Source organism: Pristiophorus japonicus, chromosome 27 (assembly GCF_044704955.1).
Source record: "Pristiophorus japonicus isolate sPriJap1 chromosome 27, sPriJap1.hap1, whole genome shotgun sequence".
Lineage (NCBI taxonomy): Eukaryota > Metazoa > Chordata > Chondrichthyes > Pristiophoridae > Pristiophorus > Pristiophorus japonicus.
Genome location: NC_092003.1, coordinates 21,809,202 through 21,829,296, shown reverse-complemented (window position 1 = coordinate 21,829,296; position 20,095 = coordinate 21,809,202). Strand labels below are relative to the sequence as shown.

At 45.2% G+C, this 20,095-nt stretch overlaps 1 protein-coding gene across 1 annotated transcript in view; it reads left to right on the top strand.

Moving 5' to 3' along the window:
- The window catches only part of LOC139239506 (NACHT, LRR and PYD domains-containing protein 3-like), a 61,994-nt gene that overhangs the window by 20,073 nt on the left and 21,826 nt on the right, over window positions 1-20,095 (top strand). Inside the window, 4 exon segments of the mRNA XM_070868299.1 lie at window positions 7,943-8,038; window positions 11,529-11,695; window positions 19,190-19,361; window positions 19,467-19,532. Coding sequence (XP_070724400.1) covers window positions 7,975-8,038; window positions 11,529-11,695; window positions 19,190-19,361; window positions 19,467-19,532 — 469 coding nt within the window. The 5' untranslated portion in view covers window positions 7,943-7,974.

Genomic DNA, 20,095 nt, shown 5'->3' with positions numbered 1-20,095 from the left:
CAATGGCTTCTCTTCCCACTCACGCATCGTTACCTCTGGTGTCCCCCATGGGTCTATCCTTGGCCCCCACTTTCTCATCTATATGCTGCCTCTTGGGGACATCAGACGAAACGTGGCATCAGTTACCACGCTGACGGCATCCAGTTGTATCTCACCACCACTTCTCTCGACCCCTCCACATCCCTAAATTGACAGACTGCTTGTCCTACTGGAGGAGCAGAAGTTTTCTCCAATTAAATATTGGGAATACCGAAACCATTTCTTTTGGTCCCCTCCACAAACTGCATTCCATAGCCACCGACTCCATCCCTCTGCCTGACATTTGTGAGTTTGAACCAGACTTTTCACAACCTTGGTGTCACATTTGACCCTGAAATGAGCTTCCAACCACCTATCTGCAGCATAACTAAAACCGCCTATTTCCATCTCTGTAACATCGCACATCTCTGCCCCTGCCTCAGCTCTTCTGCTGCTGAAACCCTCAACCATGCCTTTGTTATCTCAAGTCTTGATTACTCCCACTTTACACCCAACATAAACTTGTCATCTAAAATTCGGCTGCCCCCTGTCCTAACTCGCACCATCACCTATATTGGCTTCTAGTTAAACAATGCCTCGATTTCAAAATGCTCATCCATTTTTACAAATCTCTCCATGGCCTCGCCCCTCCCTATCTCTGTGATCTTCTTCAGCCCCCAACCCCGAGACATGTCTGCGTTCCTCTTGAGCATCATTGATTATAACCCTCAACCATTGGTGGACATGACATTTGCTGCCTAGGCCCCAAGCTCTGGAACTCACTTCCTAAACCTCTGCCTCTCTTTCCTCCTTCATGACGCACCTTAAAACCTACCCCTTTGCCCACTTTGGTCACCTACAGTAATTTCTTCTGATGTGGCTCATTAATGTTTTGTTATTACACTCCTGTGAAGCCAAATGGGATGTTTTACTACGTTAAAGGTGCTATATCAATACAAGTGGTGGTTATATATTTATAAAAGACGTTAATATTCCCGATTGTGATCGCACAGAATATTTATAATATATTCTCCTTGTCCCTCTGTTGTCGCTGTTGTGGTTTATTATACTCGTGGCACCATTAGTGAAACAACAACTAAGACATTTTGCAAAGTCTCAAATTGGTTTTAAATTAACTCAATCACTTTTACATTTCAACTATGGATGCTGAAGGATAGTTTGATTGGAGGCACATCCGTGGGCACACTCATCAAGACACGTGCACAAGTGGAGAATTATAATTGTAAAACAGCCGTCAATCTGCCGCTTACATGTTGATGTGTTCTGAGATCCCAGAGCTCACAGCTGTTGTATTGATAGCGGAGATGGGACTAGACATCAACTGTCTTGCTACTGCACTCATGACATCCCAACTGTCCTGTCCATTCACCATGACATGTCTGCAGCTACCGATCTGCTCAAACCCACCCTCTCCACCACCTTGGTCCGAGTCCATATTAAAACTATTACTGTCTCTCACCCTGCTCATTCCCCATACGGCCCTCATCTTTGCTCCTTTAATTACAAGGGACACAGATTTGAACAGACATGACAGACATTGGTTTAGCCATTCACCACCAGATCTGGCTGGAAAACAAAGCATTATCAGGTCCTACTCTTGTCTGCCAAAATTGTTCACTATTCCAAAATATGGAATCTGGAATGCAACGATAAATCCAGACTTCTATTCTCCTCTGCTAACCGTCCTCGTAAACCCGTGTCTCATACACCTTCACCTCCAACAACGTGCGACAAGCTAATGGAATTCATTGAGACCATCCATTCAGCTGTCTCTGCCTCTTCCCTTCCTTCCCCTAGCCCACCAGGCCAAACTTCCTCAAGGATGCCGCCCAGCCCTAGGCCTGAACTCACATTTTTCTCCAGCTTTTCTCCGATCTCCCCACTTCACCTCTCCATGCTCATCTTGTATATGAGACCCACTTCCTGTTCCCTTGACCTTATTACCACCAAACTGCTAACCAACCAACAACCAACATAAAAACGGATAGTAAAAGCTTTTGCAGATATATAAAACGGAAAAGAGTGACTAAAGTAAATGTTGGTCCCTTAGAAGATGAAAAGGGGGATTTAATAATGGGAAATGTGAAATGGCTGAGACCTTAAACAATTATTTTGCTTCTGTCTTCACAGTGGAAAACACAAAAACAATGGCAAAAATTGCTGGTCACAGGAATGTGGGAAGGGAGGACCTTGAGACTATCACTAGGGGGGTAGTGCTGGACAGGCTAATGGGACTCAAGGTAGACAAGTCCCTTGGTCCGGATGAAATGCATCCCAGGGTATTAAAAGAGATGACAGAAGTTATAGCAGATGCATTCGTTATAATCCACCAAAATTCTCTGGACTCTGGGGAGGTACCAGCGGATTGGAGAGCAGCTAATGTAACGCCTCTGTTTAAAAAAGGGGGCAGACAAAAGGCAGGTAACTATAGGCTGGTTAGTTTAACATCTGTAGTGGGGAAAATGCTTGAAGCTATCATTAAGGAAGAAATAGCGGGACATCTAGATAGGAATAGTGCAATGAAGCAGACGCAGCATGGATTCATGAAGGGGAAATCATGTTTAACTAATTTACTGGAATTCTTTGAGGATATAACGAGCATGGTGGATAGAGGTGTACCGATGGATGTGGTGTATTTAGATTTTCAAAAGACATTCGATAAGGTGCCACACAAAAGGTACGCGGAGTCAGAGGAAATGTATTAGCATGGATAGAGAATTGGATGGCGAACAGAAAGCAGAAAGTCGGGATAAATGGCTCCTTTTCGGTTTGGAAATCAGTGGTTAGTGGTGTGCCACAGGGATCGGTGCTGGGACCACAACTGTTTACAATATACCTAGATGACCTGGAAGAGGGGACAGAGTGTAGTGTAAAAAAATTTGCAGATGACACAAAGATTAGTGGGAAAGCGGGTTGTGAGGAGGGCACAGAAAGGCTGCAAAGAGATTTAGATAGGTTAAGCGAATGGGCTAAGGTTTGGCAGATGGAATACAATCGGAAAGTGTGAGGTCATCCACCTTGGGGGGAAAAAAACAGTAAACATAGAAACATAACATAGAAACATAGAAAATAGGTGCAGGAGCAGGCCATTCAGCCCTTCAGCATTCAATGAGTTCATGGCTGAACATGAAACTTCAGTACCCACTTCCTGCTTTCTCGCCATACCCCTTGATCCCCCAAGTAGTAAGGACTTCATCTAACTCCCTTTTGAATATATGTAGTGAATTGGCCTCAACTACTTTCTGTGGTAGAGAATTCCACAGGTTCACCACTCTCTGGGTGAAGAAGTTTCTCCTCATCTCGGTCCTAAATGGCTTACTTCTTATCCTTAGACTGTGACCCCTGGTTCTGGACTTCCCCAACATTGGGAACATTCTTCCTGCATCCAACCTGTCCAAACCCGTCAGAATTTTAAACGTTTCTATGAGGTCCCCTCTCACTCTTCTGTACTCCAGTGAATACAAGCCCAGTTGATCCAGTCTTTCTTGATAGGTCAGTCCCACCATCCCGGGAATCAGTCTGGTGAATCTTCGCTGCACTCCCTCAATAGCAAGAATGTCCTTCCTCAAGTTAGGAGACCAAAACTGTACACAATACTCCAGGTGTGGCCTCACCAAGGCCCTGTACAACTGTAGCAACACCTTCCTGCCCCTGTACTCAAAATCCCCTCGCTATGAAGGCCAACATGCCATTTGCTTTCTTAACCGCCTGCTGTACCTGCATGCCAACCTTCAATGACTGATGTACCATGACACCCAGGTCTCGTTGCACCTTCCCTTTTCCTAATCTGTTACCATTCAGATAATAGTCTGTCTCTCTGTTTTTACCACCAAAGTGGATAACCTCACATTTATTCACATTATACTTCATCTGCCACGCATTTGCCCACTCACCTAACCTATCCAAGTCACTCTGCAGCCTCATAGCATCCTCCTCGCAGCTCACACTGCCACCCAACTTAGTGTCATCCGCAAATTTGGAGATACTACATTTAATCCCCTCGTCTAAATCATTAATGTACAATGTAAACAGCTGGGGCCCCAGCACAGAACCTTGCGGTACCCCACTAGTCACTGCCTGCCATTCTGAAAAGTACCCATTTACTCTTACTCTTTGCTTCCTGTCTGACAACCAGTTCTCAATCCACGTCAGCACACTACCCCCAATCCCATGTGCTTTAACTTTGCACATTAATCTCCTGTGTGGGACCTTGTCGAAAGCCTTCTGAAAGTCCAAATATACCACATCAACTGGTTCTCCTTTGTCCACTTTACTGGAAACATCCTCAAAAAATTCCAGAAGATTTGTCAAGCATGATCTCCCTTTCACAAATCCATGCTGACTTGGACCTATCATGTCACCATTTTCCAAATGCGCTGCTATGACATCCTTAATAATATATTCCATCATTTTACCCACTACTGAGGTCAGGCTAACCGGTCTATAATTCCCTGCTTTCTCTCTCCCTCCTTTTTTAAAAAGTGGGGTTACATTGGCCACCCTCCACTCGATAGGAACTGATCCAGAGTCAATGGAATGTTGGAAAATGACTGTCAATGCATCTGCCATTTCCAAGGCCACCTCCTTAAGTACTCTGGGATGCAGTCCATCAGGCCCTGGGGATTTATCGACCTTCAATCCCATCAATATCCCGACTAATAAAGATTTCCCTCAGTTCCTCCTCCTTACTAGACCCTCTGACCCTTTTTATATCCGGAAGGTTGTTTGTGTCCTCCTTAGTGAATACTGAACCAAAGTACTTGTTCAATTGGTCTGCCATTTCTTTGTTCCCCGTTATGACTTCCCCTGATTCTGACTGCAGGGGACGTACGTTTGTCTTTACTAACCTTTTTCTCTTTACATACCTATAGAAACTTTTGGAATCTGCCTTAATGTTCCCTGCAAGCTTCTTCTCGTACTCCATTTTCCCTGCCCTAATCAAACCCTTTGTCCTCCTCTGCTGAGTTCTAAATCTCTCCCAGTCCCCAGGTTCGCTGCTATTTCTGGCCAATTTGTATGCCACTTCCTTGGCTTTAATACTATCCCTGATTTCCCTCGATAGCCACGGTTGAGCCACGTTCCCTTTTTTATTTTTACGCCAGACAGGAATGTACAATTGTTGTAACTTATCCATGCGGTCTCTAAATGTCTGCCATTGCCCATCCACAGTCAACCCCTTAAGTATCATTCGCCAATCTATCTTAGCCAATTCACGCCTCATACCTTCAAAGTTACCCTTCTTTAAGTTCTGGACCATGGTCTCTGAATTAACTGTTTCATTCTCCATCCTAATGCAGAATTCCACCATATTATGGTCACTCTTCCCCAAGGGGCCTCGCACAATGAGATTGTTAATTAATCCTCTCTCATTACACAACACCCAGTCTAAGATGGCCTCCCCCCTAGTTGGTTCCTCGACATATTGGTCTAGAAAACCATCCCTTATGCACTCCAGCAAATCCTCCTCCACTGTATTGCTTCCAGTTTGGCTAGCCCAATCCATGTGCATATTAAAGTCACCCATTCTAACTGCTGCACCTTTATTGTAAAAGGGAATATTTGAATGGGGAGAAATTACAACTTGCTGCGGTGCAGAGGGACCTGGGGGTCCTTGTGCATGAATTCCAAAAAGTTAGTTTGCAGGTGCAGCAGGTAATCAGGAAGGTGAATGGAATGTTGGCCTTCATTGCGAGAGGGAAGGAGTACAAAAGCAGGTAGGTCGTTCTGCAACTGTATAGGGTATTGGTGAGGCCGCACCTGGAGTATTGCGTGCAGTTTTGGTCACCTTACTTAAGGAAGGATAAACTAGCTTTGGAGGGGGTACAGAGACGATTCACTAGGCTGATTCCGGCGATGAGGGGGTTACCTTATAATGATAGATTGAGTGGACTGGATCTTTACTCGTTGGAGTTCAGAAGGATGAGGGGTGATCTTATAGAAACATTTAAAATAATGAAAGGGATAGACAAGATAGAGGTAGAGAGGTTGTTTCCACTGGTTGGGGAGACTAGAACTAGGGGGCACAGCCTCAAAATCGGGAGGAGCCAATTTAAAACCGAGTTGAGAAGGAATCTCTTCTCCCAGAGGGTTGTGAATCTGTGGAATTCTCTGCCCAAGGAAGCAGTTGAGGCTAGCTCATTGAATGTATTCAAGTCATAGATAGATTTTTAACCACTAAGGGAATTAAGAGTTACGGGAGCGGGCGGGTAAGTGGAGCTGAGTCCACGGCCAGATCAGCCATGCTCTTGTTGAATGGCGGAGCAGGCTCGAGGGGCTAGATGGCCTACTCCTGTTCCTAATTCTTATGTTCTTGTCTGGCTCACATGTTAACTCACATTTCTAATGGTTCTTTCACTGTACCCCCTGTGCCTAAAATTTACCGTCATCACCCCTCTCCAAAAAAACATCCCTTTTCTCCACGGTCCTTGCAAACTATGCCCCATCTCCAACCTTCCTTTCCTCTCCAAAGTCCTTGGCCATGTTTTGTCCTCCCAAATCCGTGGCCATCTTTCCAGCAACTCCATGTTTGAATCCCCCCAATCCGGTTCCCGCCTCTGTCACATTACCGAAACGCTCTCATCAAAGTCACAAATGACAGCCTTTCTGACTGTGACAAAAGCAAACTATCCCTCATCATCCTCCTTGACTTGTTTGCAGCCGTTGACATGGTTGACCATTTTATCCTTCTCCAACACCTCTCCAACATCGACCAGCTGGATGGGACTGAAATCGCCTGGTTCCATTCTTATCTTTCTAATCGTAGCAATATATGCAAGTTTGCTTCTCTTCCTGCTCCCACATCATTACATCTGGGGTCCCCAGGAATCTATACTTGGCCCTTCCTATTTCTCATCTACATGTTAACGCTTGGCGACATCTTCTGAAAACACAGCGTCAGTTTCCACATGTACGCTGACGACACCCAGCTCTACCTCACCACTACTTTTCTCAAATCCCTCTGCGGGCTATGCACAGTCAAACTGCTTGTCTGAAATCCTGTTCTGCATGAGCAGATATTTTTCTCCAATTGAACATTGGAAAGACCGAAGCCATGGTTTCTGGTCCCCGCCACGAACTCCGTTCCCTAGCCACTGACTCCATCCTTCTCCCTAACATCCGTCTGAGGCTGAGCAACACTGTTTGCAACTGTGGCGGCATATTTGACCCTGAAATTAGCGTCTGACCTCACATCCATGTCATTACTAAGACAGTACATTCCTGTATATCTCTGCCCTTGGCTCATCTAATTTGCTGCTGAAACCCTCATCCATGCCTTTGTTATCTCTAGACTTGACTATTCCAACGCACTCCCGACTGACCTCCCACATTCTACCCTATGTAAACTTGAGGTCGTCCAAAACCCGGCTGCCCATGGCCTAAATCACACCAAGTCTCGTTCACCAACATCCCTGTGCTTGCTTTGGCTGCTGGTTAAGCAACCCTTTGATTTCAAAATTCTCGTTTCTGCTTTTAAATCCCTCCATGGCTTCACCCCTCACTATCTCTGTAACCTCCTCCAGCCCCATAAGCCCCCAAGCGATCGGCATTCCACTAATTCTGCCCCCTTGAGAATCTCTGATTCTAATCGCTCAACTATTGATGGTCGTGCCTTCTGTGGCCTAGGTCCCAAGCTCTGGAACTCCCTGCCTAAACCTCTCTATCTCTCTTTCCTCCTTTCAAACGCTCCTTAAAACCTACCTCTTTGACGAACGTTTTGGTCAACTGCCCCCTGATTTCTCCTGATGTGTCTCGGGACAAATACATTTGTCTTCTAAGACTTGGCACTTTTTACTACTTTAAAGGCGCCATAAAAATAAATGTTGTTGTCGTTAACATGCCATCCTTCTCCTCCTCATTGTAATATTTCTGTCTCACCCTTCTATTAATAATATATTTATTACAGAGCATCAGAATCTGGGAACGCCTGTCACTACCATGGCTGAGGGTTCAAACAGCGGAGAGGATCCAACATCTTCAACAAGAATGAGAATGGACACAGGTAGGTTCTTGGGGCACTGGAAGATGGGAAGGGACGGCCGATCTGAACTGTTGACCAACAATGGTTTTACAGAAAAGGTGGATGGAGCAATGGGAAGGGGATCAGCTGATGTGACTGGTGGGTGGGGAATGTCTGGATCTGAGGCTAGAGAGCGGGATTCAAAAAACTGTTGGAACTGAAAGAGAAGATGTATGAAATGGTTCAAAGTTATTAGCAAGAAAAGGGATGGAGGATTTGAAATAATGAGAGATAAAGTAACTTGTTTTTTGGGGGGGGGAAATGAAATGGTGAAGTGAACATTCCAAATGTTGGAGCTAGAATTGATTTTTGTGCTGGTGAATATACAACACATGCCAACATTCAAAAGCATTAGAGATGTGATCCAGTATCTATAAGGCAGGGCCTGGGTTTTCACAGGGAATGTGTCTAGTGAGGGGATGAGCAAAATATTTGTGGACGCCAGCAATAATAGAGTTCAGTGACAGCGCAAGAACAGCAACAACAACAAACTTACATTTATATAGTGCCTTTAATGTAATAACACGTCCCAAGGTGCTTCACAGAAGTGTTATCAATCAAAATGTGACACCAAGCCACAGAAGGATCCATAACGACAGGTGAACAAGAGCTTGCTCAAAGAGCTGGGGTTTAAGGAGGGGAGAGAGGTGAAGAGGTTTATTACATATGGGTGTTAGAAGGAGCTGTGGTAAGATAAAATGCAGATGTACATAGTTCAGCAGGAGGAAGGGAAATAGCACAATGCCCAGTTGCTTTTGCAGGCCAGCAAGCGGTGGAGGGGAGCGAGAGGGGTAGCTGAAAGAAGGTGTTGTGGGGGGTGTAGTTTTGGAGAGATATAAAATATCTCCTTTACTTTCTAAAAGTGATGTTTGAAGTGAGAATGTTGATGTACTAGAGGAGGATGTGGATTCTTAGTTATAGATAAATGTAGCGACTGATTTGGATCTGAGTGACTTACCTACTGCGACTATTTTAATTAGCTGAGAGATAATGCACCCCAGGCTGTTACAGGAAGTGAGGGGGGATAGGAGGGACTCAGCCCACAACATTTCAAATCACCTTTTGATATCAAAAATACACAGGTGTATTTAGGGATTAAAATAAAAGAAAGACTTGCATTTACCTGGGGGTCCTGGTGCATGGAACACACAAAGTTACAGCAGGTACAGCAAGTGATCAGGAAGGCAAATAGAATGTTGGCCATTATTGCAAGGGGGATAGAGTATAAGAGCAGAGAAGTCCTGCTACAACTGTACAGGGTATTGGTGAGGCCACACCTGGAGTACTGCGCACAGTTTGGTCTCCGTATTTCAGGAAGGATTTACTTGTATTGGAGGCTGTTCAGAGAAGGTTCACTCGGTTGATTCCGGAGAAGAGGGGGTTGACTTATGAGGAAAGGTTGAGTAGGTTGTGCCTGTATACATTGGCGTTCAGAAGAATGAGAGGTGATCTTAGTGAAACTTACAAGATAATGAAGGGGCTCAACAAGGTGGATGCAGGGAGGATATTAGTGTAGTCACTGTTGTAATGTAGGAAACGCGGCAGAGAATTTGCACACAATAAGCTCCCATAAACAGCGATGTGATAATGTTTAATAATCTGTTTTTGATACATTGATTAAGGGATAAATATTGGCCCAGGACATTGGGGATAACTCCCCTGTTCTTGCTCAATAATAGTGCCATGGTATATTTTACATCCACCTGAGAGGGCATATGGGGCCTTGGTTTTGTGTCTCATCTGGAAGATAGTACCTCCGACGGCGCAGCGCTCCCCGGACCCTGCCCCCCCCCCCCAGACGGCGCGGCGCTCCCCGGCCCCCCCCCCCAAGACGGCGCGGCGCTCCCCGGGCCCTGCCCCCCCTCCCCCCCCCCGGACGGCGCGGTGTTCCCCGGGCCCTGCCCCCCCCCCGGACGGCGCGGCGCTCCCTCCGTACTGCACTGGAGTGGAACTTGAACCTACAAACATCTGACTCAGATGCGAGAGTGCTGCCCACTGAGCCACAATTGAAGCAAGCTATGGGAAATTCCTCTCTGACCTATCTAGATGATTGAAACTAGTGCAGGAGACAACTCTCGCACTGAATTCCTGGAAGAACCTAATTGTTGAAAGAGTTGATTTACGTCCCGCCCAGAAACAGGTCCAGCTCTCGCTTGAAGGAATTCAGCGAATCAGCGTCCATCCCACGAGTCGGCAGCCAGAGGTCCACTATTCTGTGTGGAAAGGACCAGCTCCTGACATACAACAACTTGTATTTATATAGCATCTTTAACATAGTAAACCGTCCCAAGGCGCTTCACAGGAGGGTTATAAGGTAAGGTAGATCTGGCCTTAACCAACTTCAAATTTGACCTCTGGCACTCCCTAACCTATTTGATGGAGCAAACTGTCAACTGGAACACTCCAGTCTCGATCATCTTATAAACCGGAATCAGATCACCAATAAGTCTACGCTTCACTAAAGTGTTGAGTCCCAACTCTTTTATCCTACTTGTTTTTTATTCGTTCACAGGATGTGGACATTGCTGACAAGGCAAGCATTTACTGCCCATCCCTAATTGCCGTGAGTTGCTTGCTAGACCATATCGGAGGGCAGTTAAGACTCAACCACATTGCTGTGGGTCTGCAGTCACATATATAGGCCAGGCTGGGTAAGGATGGCAGATTTCCTTCCCTAAAGGACATTAGTGAATCAGATGCGCCATTACCACAATCCGGTAGTTGATGGTCACCATTTCTGATACGAGGCTTTTATTCCAGTTTTTTTTACATTAACAATTGAAGTTCCGCAGCTGCCGTGGTGGGATTTGAACTCTTGTCTCTATTATTAGTCCAGGGCTCTGGATTACTAGTTCAGTAACATTACCAGTATGCTGCTGTTCCCATGCATCTTGATAACCAAACTGCTTTATACTGGCAATTTGTCTAATGTCCCTCCTGTGCACCTATTTCAAAGCCTCAATATCACTTGCCCTGTGAGGAAATCGACACTGTTCCAAGTGAGGCCTGACTACGTTCTTGTCCCAGGACAAAATAGGTCAACTATCCAATGAATGGAGCCCAGCACCCTCTTTGCTCTAGCTATTGCTTCACGGCATTGCTCATGTGCCTTCAGAGATGTGTGCACTAGAACGCCCACGTCGCTTTCTTTCTCCACCTTCTTTCATGCTTTTCCCTGAAGGGTGTATGAATGTTAAACATTCGCTTTGCCCACCTGCATAACACTGAACTGTTGCAAGTTAAACATCATTTGCCAGTGATGAGCCCAATCTCCCAGCACATGAAGATACAGCTTTGTTGCGACGTGACTATGTAGATCGATGCAATGCAGCTCATGCGGTGTGAATGGGTTTTCAGAAGGTGTTTGATACCATGGCTGACAGGAGGCTTCAGCCGTTTGGTATAGCAGGAAACGTAGCCACCTGGATAGAAAGTGGATAATATGTTTAATTTCTGCTGTTTGTGTTCACAGATCCGAAATCTCCAATCACTCAGTTCCTGGCAAAGTGCGATGAATACCAGCTGTTCCAGTTGACAAAATTCTACCGGGACAGACTGGAACAGGCGATGGAAGGAGGGGTGGACGCAGTCAGCTTGATATTAACAGACAAGGGGCATTTCAGTGGACAAGAACATCGGGTAAGTGGGAGGGACACAGTGAGTTTGGATTGTTTAAACATCACAGAACTGACAGGATATCGGATCTTAGAATCAAAGAATGTTATATAAACAGACCAAATAGGTTTTGGACTGAACATTGTGAATTATAAACAATGATACCAAGAGGTGAAGATACCCAGCGGATCCGTCAGTGTCTGTACAAAGGACAGGGGAACGGTTAGGGTACAACTCTGAAAACAAAGGGAAACAGTTATAATGGGACTGGGAACAGGAGAGACCAGAGGCAACATAGTTAGAGCGAAGGTCATGATTTGATTGGATAATTATGTAATGTAAATTAAGGAACTGAGAGATGACAAAATTCGTGTCTGGAGTAAATGAGGCATTTCAACAACAGAAATGTTCTTCACATGTTCAAGGTTTTAAAATGTCTGCGGCCCGAACAGGGAAACAAACCCAAAGCCCGAATCTGTGCAAGTATTTTCTCCCCCTTGGATCACCGGGAGTCAATTCCAACTTCGGGGCAGAGACGCAATAAGGTTGTTGTAAATTACAGTGGCACGTAACTCCTCGGGAGAGAACTTTGGAAATTACAGACAAGCGGTTTGCAATATTCTGTTAGTTACCGTTAATGGAGCAGAACTAATGTAAATGAAAGTCGGGCAGGCTCTATAATGGACAGTCGATCTGTCAGTTTTACACGTTGGAAATCTAAGCGACCGAGTCTAATCTCACACTCCTACTCACTGCCCATTACCGTTAATATCTGAAGTAATCCAATCCCAACCTTCTGTTTAGTACTCATTACCATTAATATCGGTCCCCAGTCTAATCCCAACCTCCTGCTCACTGTCCATTACTGTTAATATCCCACCCAGTCTAATCTCAACCTCCTGCTCACTGTCCATTACCGTTAATATCCCACCCAGTCTAATCTCAACCTACTGCTCTCTGCCCAAACCGCTAATATCCCACCCAGTCTAATCCCAACCTCCTGTTCACTGCCCATTACCGTTAATATCCCACCCAGTCTAATCCAAACCTCCTGCTCACTACCCATTACGGTTAATATCCCAACTAGTCTAATCCCAACTTCCTGCCCATTACCCATTATGGTTAATATCCCATAATGTTTAGTCCCAATCTTCTGCTCACTCCCCATACTATATATTTTCTTTAATCTTTGAAAAATTTCACCTCGTCTAAGTTCACGAGTGCCCTTGAGGGAAGGAAATCTGTCGTCCTTCCCTTGTCTGGCCTTTTTCACTCCAGACCCACAGCAAACTGGTTGATTCTTAACTGCCCTCTGAAATGGCCTAGCAAGCCACTCAGTTGTATACAACTGCTACGAAAACCAATAATAAGAATAAAACCAGACGGACCATCCGGCATCGACCTCGGCACCGGCTACCGACAGCCAGCCCAGTCGACCCTGCAAAGTCCTTCCCACCAATATCTGGGGAATTGTGACAAAATTGGGAAAGCTATCCTTAGACTAGTCAAGCAACGGCCTGACATAGTCATACTCATAGAAACATACATTTCAGCCAATGTCCCAGACTCCTCCATCACCATCCCTGGGTATGTCCTGTCCCATCGGCAGGACAGACCCACTAGAGGTGGCAGCACAGTGGTATACAGTCGGGAGGGAGCGGCCTTGGGAGTCCTCAACATTGACTCCAACCCCATGAAGTCTCATTCCTTGAAGTCAATCATGGGCAAGGAAACCTGCTGATTACCAGCTACCGCCCTCCCTCAGCTGATGAATCAGTGCTCCTCAATGTTGATCACCAGCTAGCAGATCTAGCAGCTCAAAACTGGGCAACCATGAGGCGCTGTGAGCCATCAGCAGCAGCAAAATTGTATTCCACCACAATCTGTAATCTCATGGCCTGACATTTCCCTCACTCTACCATTACCTGGGGACCAACCCTGGTTCAATGAACAACATGCCAGGAGCAGCACCAGGTGTACCTAAAAATGAGGTGCCAACCTGGGGAAGCTGCAACCCAGGATTACATGCATGGCAAAAAGCAGAAGCTGCATGCTACAGAGAGGGATAAGCGATCCCATAATCAACAGATCAGATTAAAGCTCTGTAGTCCTGCCACATCCAGTCGTGAATGGTGGTCGTCCATTAAACAACTTACTGGAGGAGGAGGCTCCATGAATATCCCCATCCTCAATGATGGTGGAGCGCAGCACGTGAGTGCAAAAGACAAGGCTGAAGCATCTTCAGCCAGAAATGCGGAGTGGATGATCCATATCAGCCCCCCACCATCACAGAAGCCAGTCTTCAGACAATTCGATTCACTCCACATAATATCAAAAAAAGGCTTGATACAGAAAAGGCTATGGGCCCTAACAACGTCCCGGCTGTTGTGCTGAAGACTTGTACTCCAGAACTAGCTGCGCCTCTAGCCAAGCTGTTGCAGTACAGCTACAACACTAGCATCTATCCAACAATGTGGAAAACTGCCCAGGTATATCCTGTCCACAAAAGGCAGGACAAACCCAATCTGGCCAATTACTGCCCCATCAGTCCAGTCTTAATCATCAGCAAAGTGATGGAAGGTGTCGTCAACAGTGCTATTGGCACTTACTCACCAATAACCTGCTCACCAATGCCCAGTTTGGGTTTTGCCAGGACCACTCGGTTCCGTGCCTCATTACAGCCTTGGTCCAAACATTGACAGAAGAGCTGAATTCCAGAGGCGAGCGAAGAGTGACTGCCCTCGACATCAAGGCAGCATTTGACTGCGTGTGGCGCAAAGGAGCCCCAGTAAAACTGAAGTCAATGGATAAACTCTCCACTGGCTGGAGTCATACCTAGCACAAAGGAAGATGGTTGTGGTGGTTGGACGTCAATCATCAATGCCCCAGGACAGCGTTGCAGGAGATCCTCGGCAGTGTCCTAGGCCCAACTATCTTCAGCTGCTTCATCAATGACCTTCCCTCCATCATAAAGTCAGAAGTTCACTGCTGATCACAGTGTTCAGTTCCATTCACAACTCCTCAGATAATAGAGCAGTCCATGCCCGCATGCAGCAAGACCTGGACAACATTCAGGCTTGGGCTGATAAGTGATAACTAACAGTCACGCCACATAAGTGCCAGACAATGACTATCTCCAACAAGTGAGTGCTTAACCACTGGGGGTCACCATTGACCAGAAACTTAACTGGACCAGCCACATAAATACTGTAGCAACAAGAGCCGGTCAGAGGCTGGGTATTCTGCGGCGAGTGTCTCACCTCCTGACTCACCAAAGCCGTACCACCATCTACAAGGCACAAGTCTGGAGTATGATGGAATACTCTCCACTTGCCTGGATGAGTGCAGTTCCAACAACACTCAAAAGCTCGACACCATCCAGGACAAAGCAGCCCACTTGATTGGCATCCCATCCAATACTTTAAAAATTCACTCCCTCCAACACCGGCACCATCTATAAAATGCACTGCAGCAACTCACCACGATGCTTATAAGGCAGCATTTCTCATAAGAACATAAGAAATAGGAGCAGGAGTAGGCCATACAGCCCCTCAAGCCTGCTCTGCCATTTAACACAATCATGGCTGATCCGATCATGGACTCAGTTCCACTTCCTTGCCTGCTCCCCATAACCCCTTATTCCCTTGTCGGTTAAGAAACTATCTCTGTCTTAAATTTATTCAATGACCCAGCTTCCACAGCTCTCTGGGGCAGAGAATTCCATAGATTTACAACTCTCAGAGAAGAAATTCCTCCTCATCTCAGTTTTAAATGTGCGGCCCCTTATTCTAAGATTATACCCCAAGTTCTAGTCTCCTCTATCAGTGCAAACATCCTCTCGGCAAGCACCTTGTCAAGCCCCCTTATAATCATATACGTTTTGATAAGATCACCCCTCATTCTTCTGAATTCCAATGAGTAGAGGTCCAACCTACTCAACCTTTCCTCATAAGTCAACCCCATCATCCCCGGAATCAACCTAGTGAATCTTCAATGAACTGCCTCCAAAGCAAATATAGCCTTTATTAAATATGGAAACCAAAACTGCACGCAGTATTCCAGGTGTGCCCTCACCAATGCCCTGTATAACTGTAGCAAGACTTCCCTGCTTTTATACTCCACCCCTCTGCAATAAAGGCCAACATTCCATTGACCTTCCTGATCACTTGCTGTACTTGCATACTAATCTTTTGTGTTTCATGCATTAGGTCTCGCTGTACTGCAGCACTTTGTAATTTTTCACCATTTAAATAATAACTTGCCCTTCGATTATTTTTTTTTTCAGCCAAAATGTCTCACATTTTCCAACATTATACTCCATCTGCCAATTTTTTGCCCACTCATTTAGCCTGTGTATGTCCTTTTGCAGGATTTTTGTGTCCTCCTCACACAGCTTTTCCTCCCATCTTTGTATCGTCAGCAAACTTGGTTACGTTACCCAAAGTCCCTTCTTCCAAGTTGTGGATATAGATTGTAAATATTTGAGGATCCAGCACTATCCCTGCGGCAAACCACTAGTTACTGATTACCAACCTGAGAATGAACCATTTATCCCGACTCTCTTTTCTTAGTTAGCCAATCCTCTATCCATGCTAATATATTACCCCCAACCCCAGGAACTTTTATCTTGTGCAGTAACCTTTTATGTGGTACCTTGTCAAATGCCTTCTGGAAGTCCAAATACACCACATCCACTGGTTCCCCTTTATCCACCCTGTTCGTTACATCCTCAAAACATTCCAGTAAATTTGTCAAACATGACTTCGCCTTCATAAATCCATGCTGACTCTGCCTGACTGATGCTTTTTCAAATGTCCTGCTACTGCTTCTTTAATAATGGACTCCAACATTTTCCCAAACACTGATGTCAGGCTAACTGGTCTATAGTTTCCTGCTTTTTGTCTGCCTCCTCTTTTTTTAAACAGGATTGTTACATTTGCAGTTTTCCAATCTGCTGGGACCTCTTCAGAATCCAGGGAATTTTGGCAACCAATGCATCCACTATCCCTGCTGCTACTTCTCAAGATCCTAGGATGCAAGCCATCAGGTCGAGAGCATTTATCCGCCTTTAGTCCCATTATCTTACTGAGTACCACCTGTTTAGTGATTGTGATTGTGTTAAGTTCCTCCTCCCCTACAGCCCCTTGACTATATTTTGGGATATTTTTAGTCCTCGACCGGAAAGACAGATACAAAATATTTGTTCAGAGTTTCTGCCATCCCAACGTTCTCCATCACTAATTCCACGGTCTCGACCTCTAAGGGACCAATATTTACTTTAGCCACTCTTTTCCTTTCTATATACCTGTAGAAACTCTTGCTATCTGCTCTCAAACCGGCGAGCTCTACCACCAAGAGGACAAGGGCAGCAGGCGCATGGGAACATCATCCCCTTCACGTTCCCTCCAAGTCACACGCCATCCTGACTTGTAAATATATCGGCTGTTCCTTCATCGTCGCTGGGTCAGCATCCTGGAACTCCCTCACTACCAACACTGTGGGAGCACCTTCACCACACGGGACTGCAACGGTTCAAGAAGGTGGCTCACCACCACCTTCTCGAGGGCAATTGGGGATGGGCAATAAATGCTGTCCTTGCCAACCACGCCCACATCCCACGAACAAATTAAAATATATATATATATATATATATATATATATATTTTAATAAATTCGCGACTTACTTTCACAATAGTTAATGGTAGTGAATTATGCTTTCTCGTACATAATAACATTTATGCAACTTCACCCCGAATGCTTCGAATTAGCATACAAAGGTGCCCGCTGGACAATCAGTGGAAACTAACAAACTATTTATTTGATCATAATTCTTCAGAATATGAAGACATGCAGCATCTCTTCACTTAATTTGCTCTCCTCTAGTGGAATAGGTACAAAGTTCTCAAATCCTTCTTTAAAATAGTAACTCCACATCCCTGGTAACATCCGAGTTAATATGTGTGGCAGTTTTGTCATTGGTTTTATAAGTTCCAATAATGGAGTATCTAAAACTGCACACAACAGGAGTAAACGTTCTGTCTTGTGCTCGAGGTGTGAAACGTCACTCTGCAGAGAGACCTCAGGAAATGAGTTCATTCATTCTGTAGTTTCCTGCATGCGAACTTTAATGGATGGGTATCTACTCCATTTTGGTTCCGGAAAGCATGACTGAGGGCTGAAATGTTGGAAGTTGCATAGTTTAAAATCGTTCTTTTGTTGTTTCGAATCTTTTAAAATTGATATTGCCGGTATTTAGTTTGAATTTTCCCCGGTAATACATCTGAAGCCATTGTATTCCACCCCCACCTCAAACTCCGTCTCCTCAGCATTTAATTTAATTCCCCTCCCCGGCCATTCCCTGAGGCCGAAACTGACTGTGCCCAGACTCGCCATCCTGTTTGCTCTCGAAGTGTAATTTCCGATTCCGTATCCTCCAGCAGACTTCCATCTCCATAACATTTCCCGTCTCCACTCCTATCTCAGCCCAACTGCTTCTGAAACCACCATCCGCGCCTTTGTCCCCTTTAGACTTGATTATTGCAAAGCTCTCCTGGCCGACCTCCCTTCCTCCGCACACTATAAACTTCAGCTCATCTGAAACTCTGGCCTGTACCCTGTCCCGCCCAGGTCCCACTCAGCTATCGCTCATGTTCTCGCTTATCTATTGTGGCTCGTGGTCCTCTAATGCCTGCAAGTTAAACTCCCACCTTCCTGTTCAAATCCCCTCATGGCCTCACCCTTCTCGATCTCTTTAACCTCCTGCAACCCTACAGTATTCTCACAACTCCAGAATGACCTGTTCCTCTAACTCAGCCCACTTGTGTACACCCCGCCGCCACCCACCTTCACCAGTGGCGTCCGAGCATTCATTTCCATCAGGTCCCACGCTCTGAAATTCACTCCTTAAAACCTTCCACCTCTTTACCTTCATCATCTTCTTAAGAGTTAGCATTTTCGTCTGAAAGAAGGAAATAAAGATTTACATTTATATAGTGCCTTTCATGACCCCCGGACGTCGCAAAGCGCTTTACAGCCAATGAAGTACTTCTGAAGTGTTGTCACTGTTGTAATGCGGCAGGTAATTTACACAGCAAGCTCCCACAGACACCGATGTGATAATGACCAGATAATCTGCTTTAGTGATGTTGACTGAAGGATAAATATTAGCCTGGACATGGGGGGAAAACTCCCCTGCTGTTCTAAACAGTCCCATGGGATCTTTTACAGCCAGCTGATAGAGAAGTCGGAACTCAGTTTAATTTCTCATCCAAAAGGCAATTAGCTTCATCTCAACTCACGAATATCTTGTCGTCCTTGTTTTAGTTCCATAATATTTATTTCCAGTTAATGGCTGAATCAAGATGTTTAGAGTATTTAGCCCATGTTCAGGATGGATCAGTGATTTATTTGTGTGCTCAAAACAACTGGGAGATCCCATCACTGAACAGATCCTTTCCTTCTCACTCTGAGTTTGTCTTTCACTCCGCTCCTCAATGTATTCATTATTATTCTTTGCAGAAAATCACTGAGCTCGTGGAGAAGGGAAACCGGGCGGACAGTTCCAAACTTCTCCTCATTCTGGTGATGGAGAAAGGCTCTAAGGCCCGAAGGGTGATGTGGGAATCCTTTGTGAATATGTGCCATGGGGTACCAAAGCTGGACAGAATACTGAGAGAAATTCGGGAACATGGTATGGTAAATTCACACGCTGAATTCAACTTCAGATTCAAACACTGCAGTTTACAATGTAATATCACTCAGATTTGATTACATACAAGTTCATTGATTTAAACAGGTTCTGATCCAATTGATTACATGAACATCGCACGAGGTTTATCCGAAGTACTCAGTCACCTGGAAGGTAAGTGATGAAATGGAGATTCCAAAACGTTTATTTCACTTCTAAGAATCAGATAGTTTGACTGTAACCGTTTGTTTTGAGGTTGGCAGAATATTGGAATCAGAAGTTCAAAGGCTGAGGAAACCGAATGAAACTTTATTTGGATTTGCCAATCATCTGCATAAAATGAAGTTGCTATTCGCTCAGATTTGTGAAACATTTGTAAATGTACATATTTACAATGCTTCAGTTAATCCAGTTGCAGATCGCTGCAAGTTGTAAAGATCTTTACACACCTCAGTGTGGCACCACACTGAAACCCCATACACACCTGGCAGGATCCTGATACACTGAAACCCCATATACACCTGGCAGGATCCTGATACACTGAAATCCCATACACAACTGGCAGGATCCTGATACACTGAAACCCCATACACACCTGGCAGGTTCCTGATACACTGAAACCCCATACACACCTGGCAGGATCCTGATACACTGAAACCCCATACACACCTGGCAGGATCCTGATACACTGTTCAATAAAGGAGCTGAAACCTGATGTGCAAGATTCTGTGCTCCTG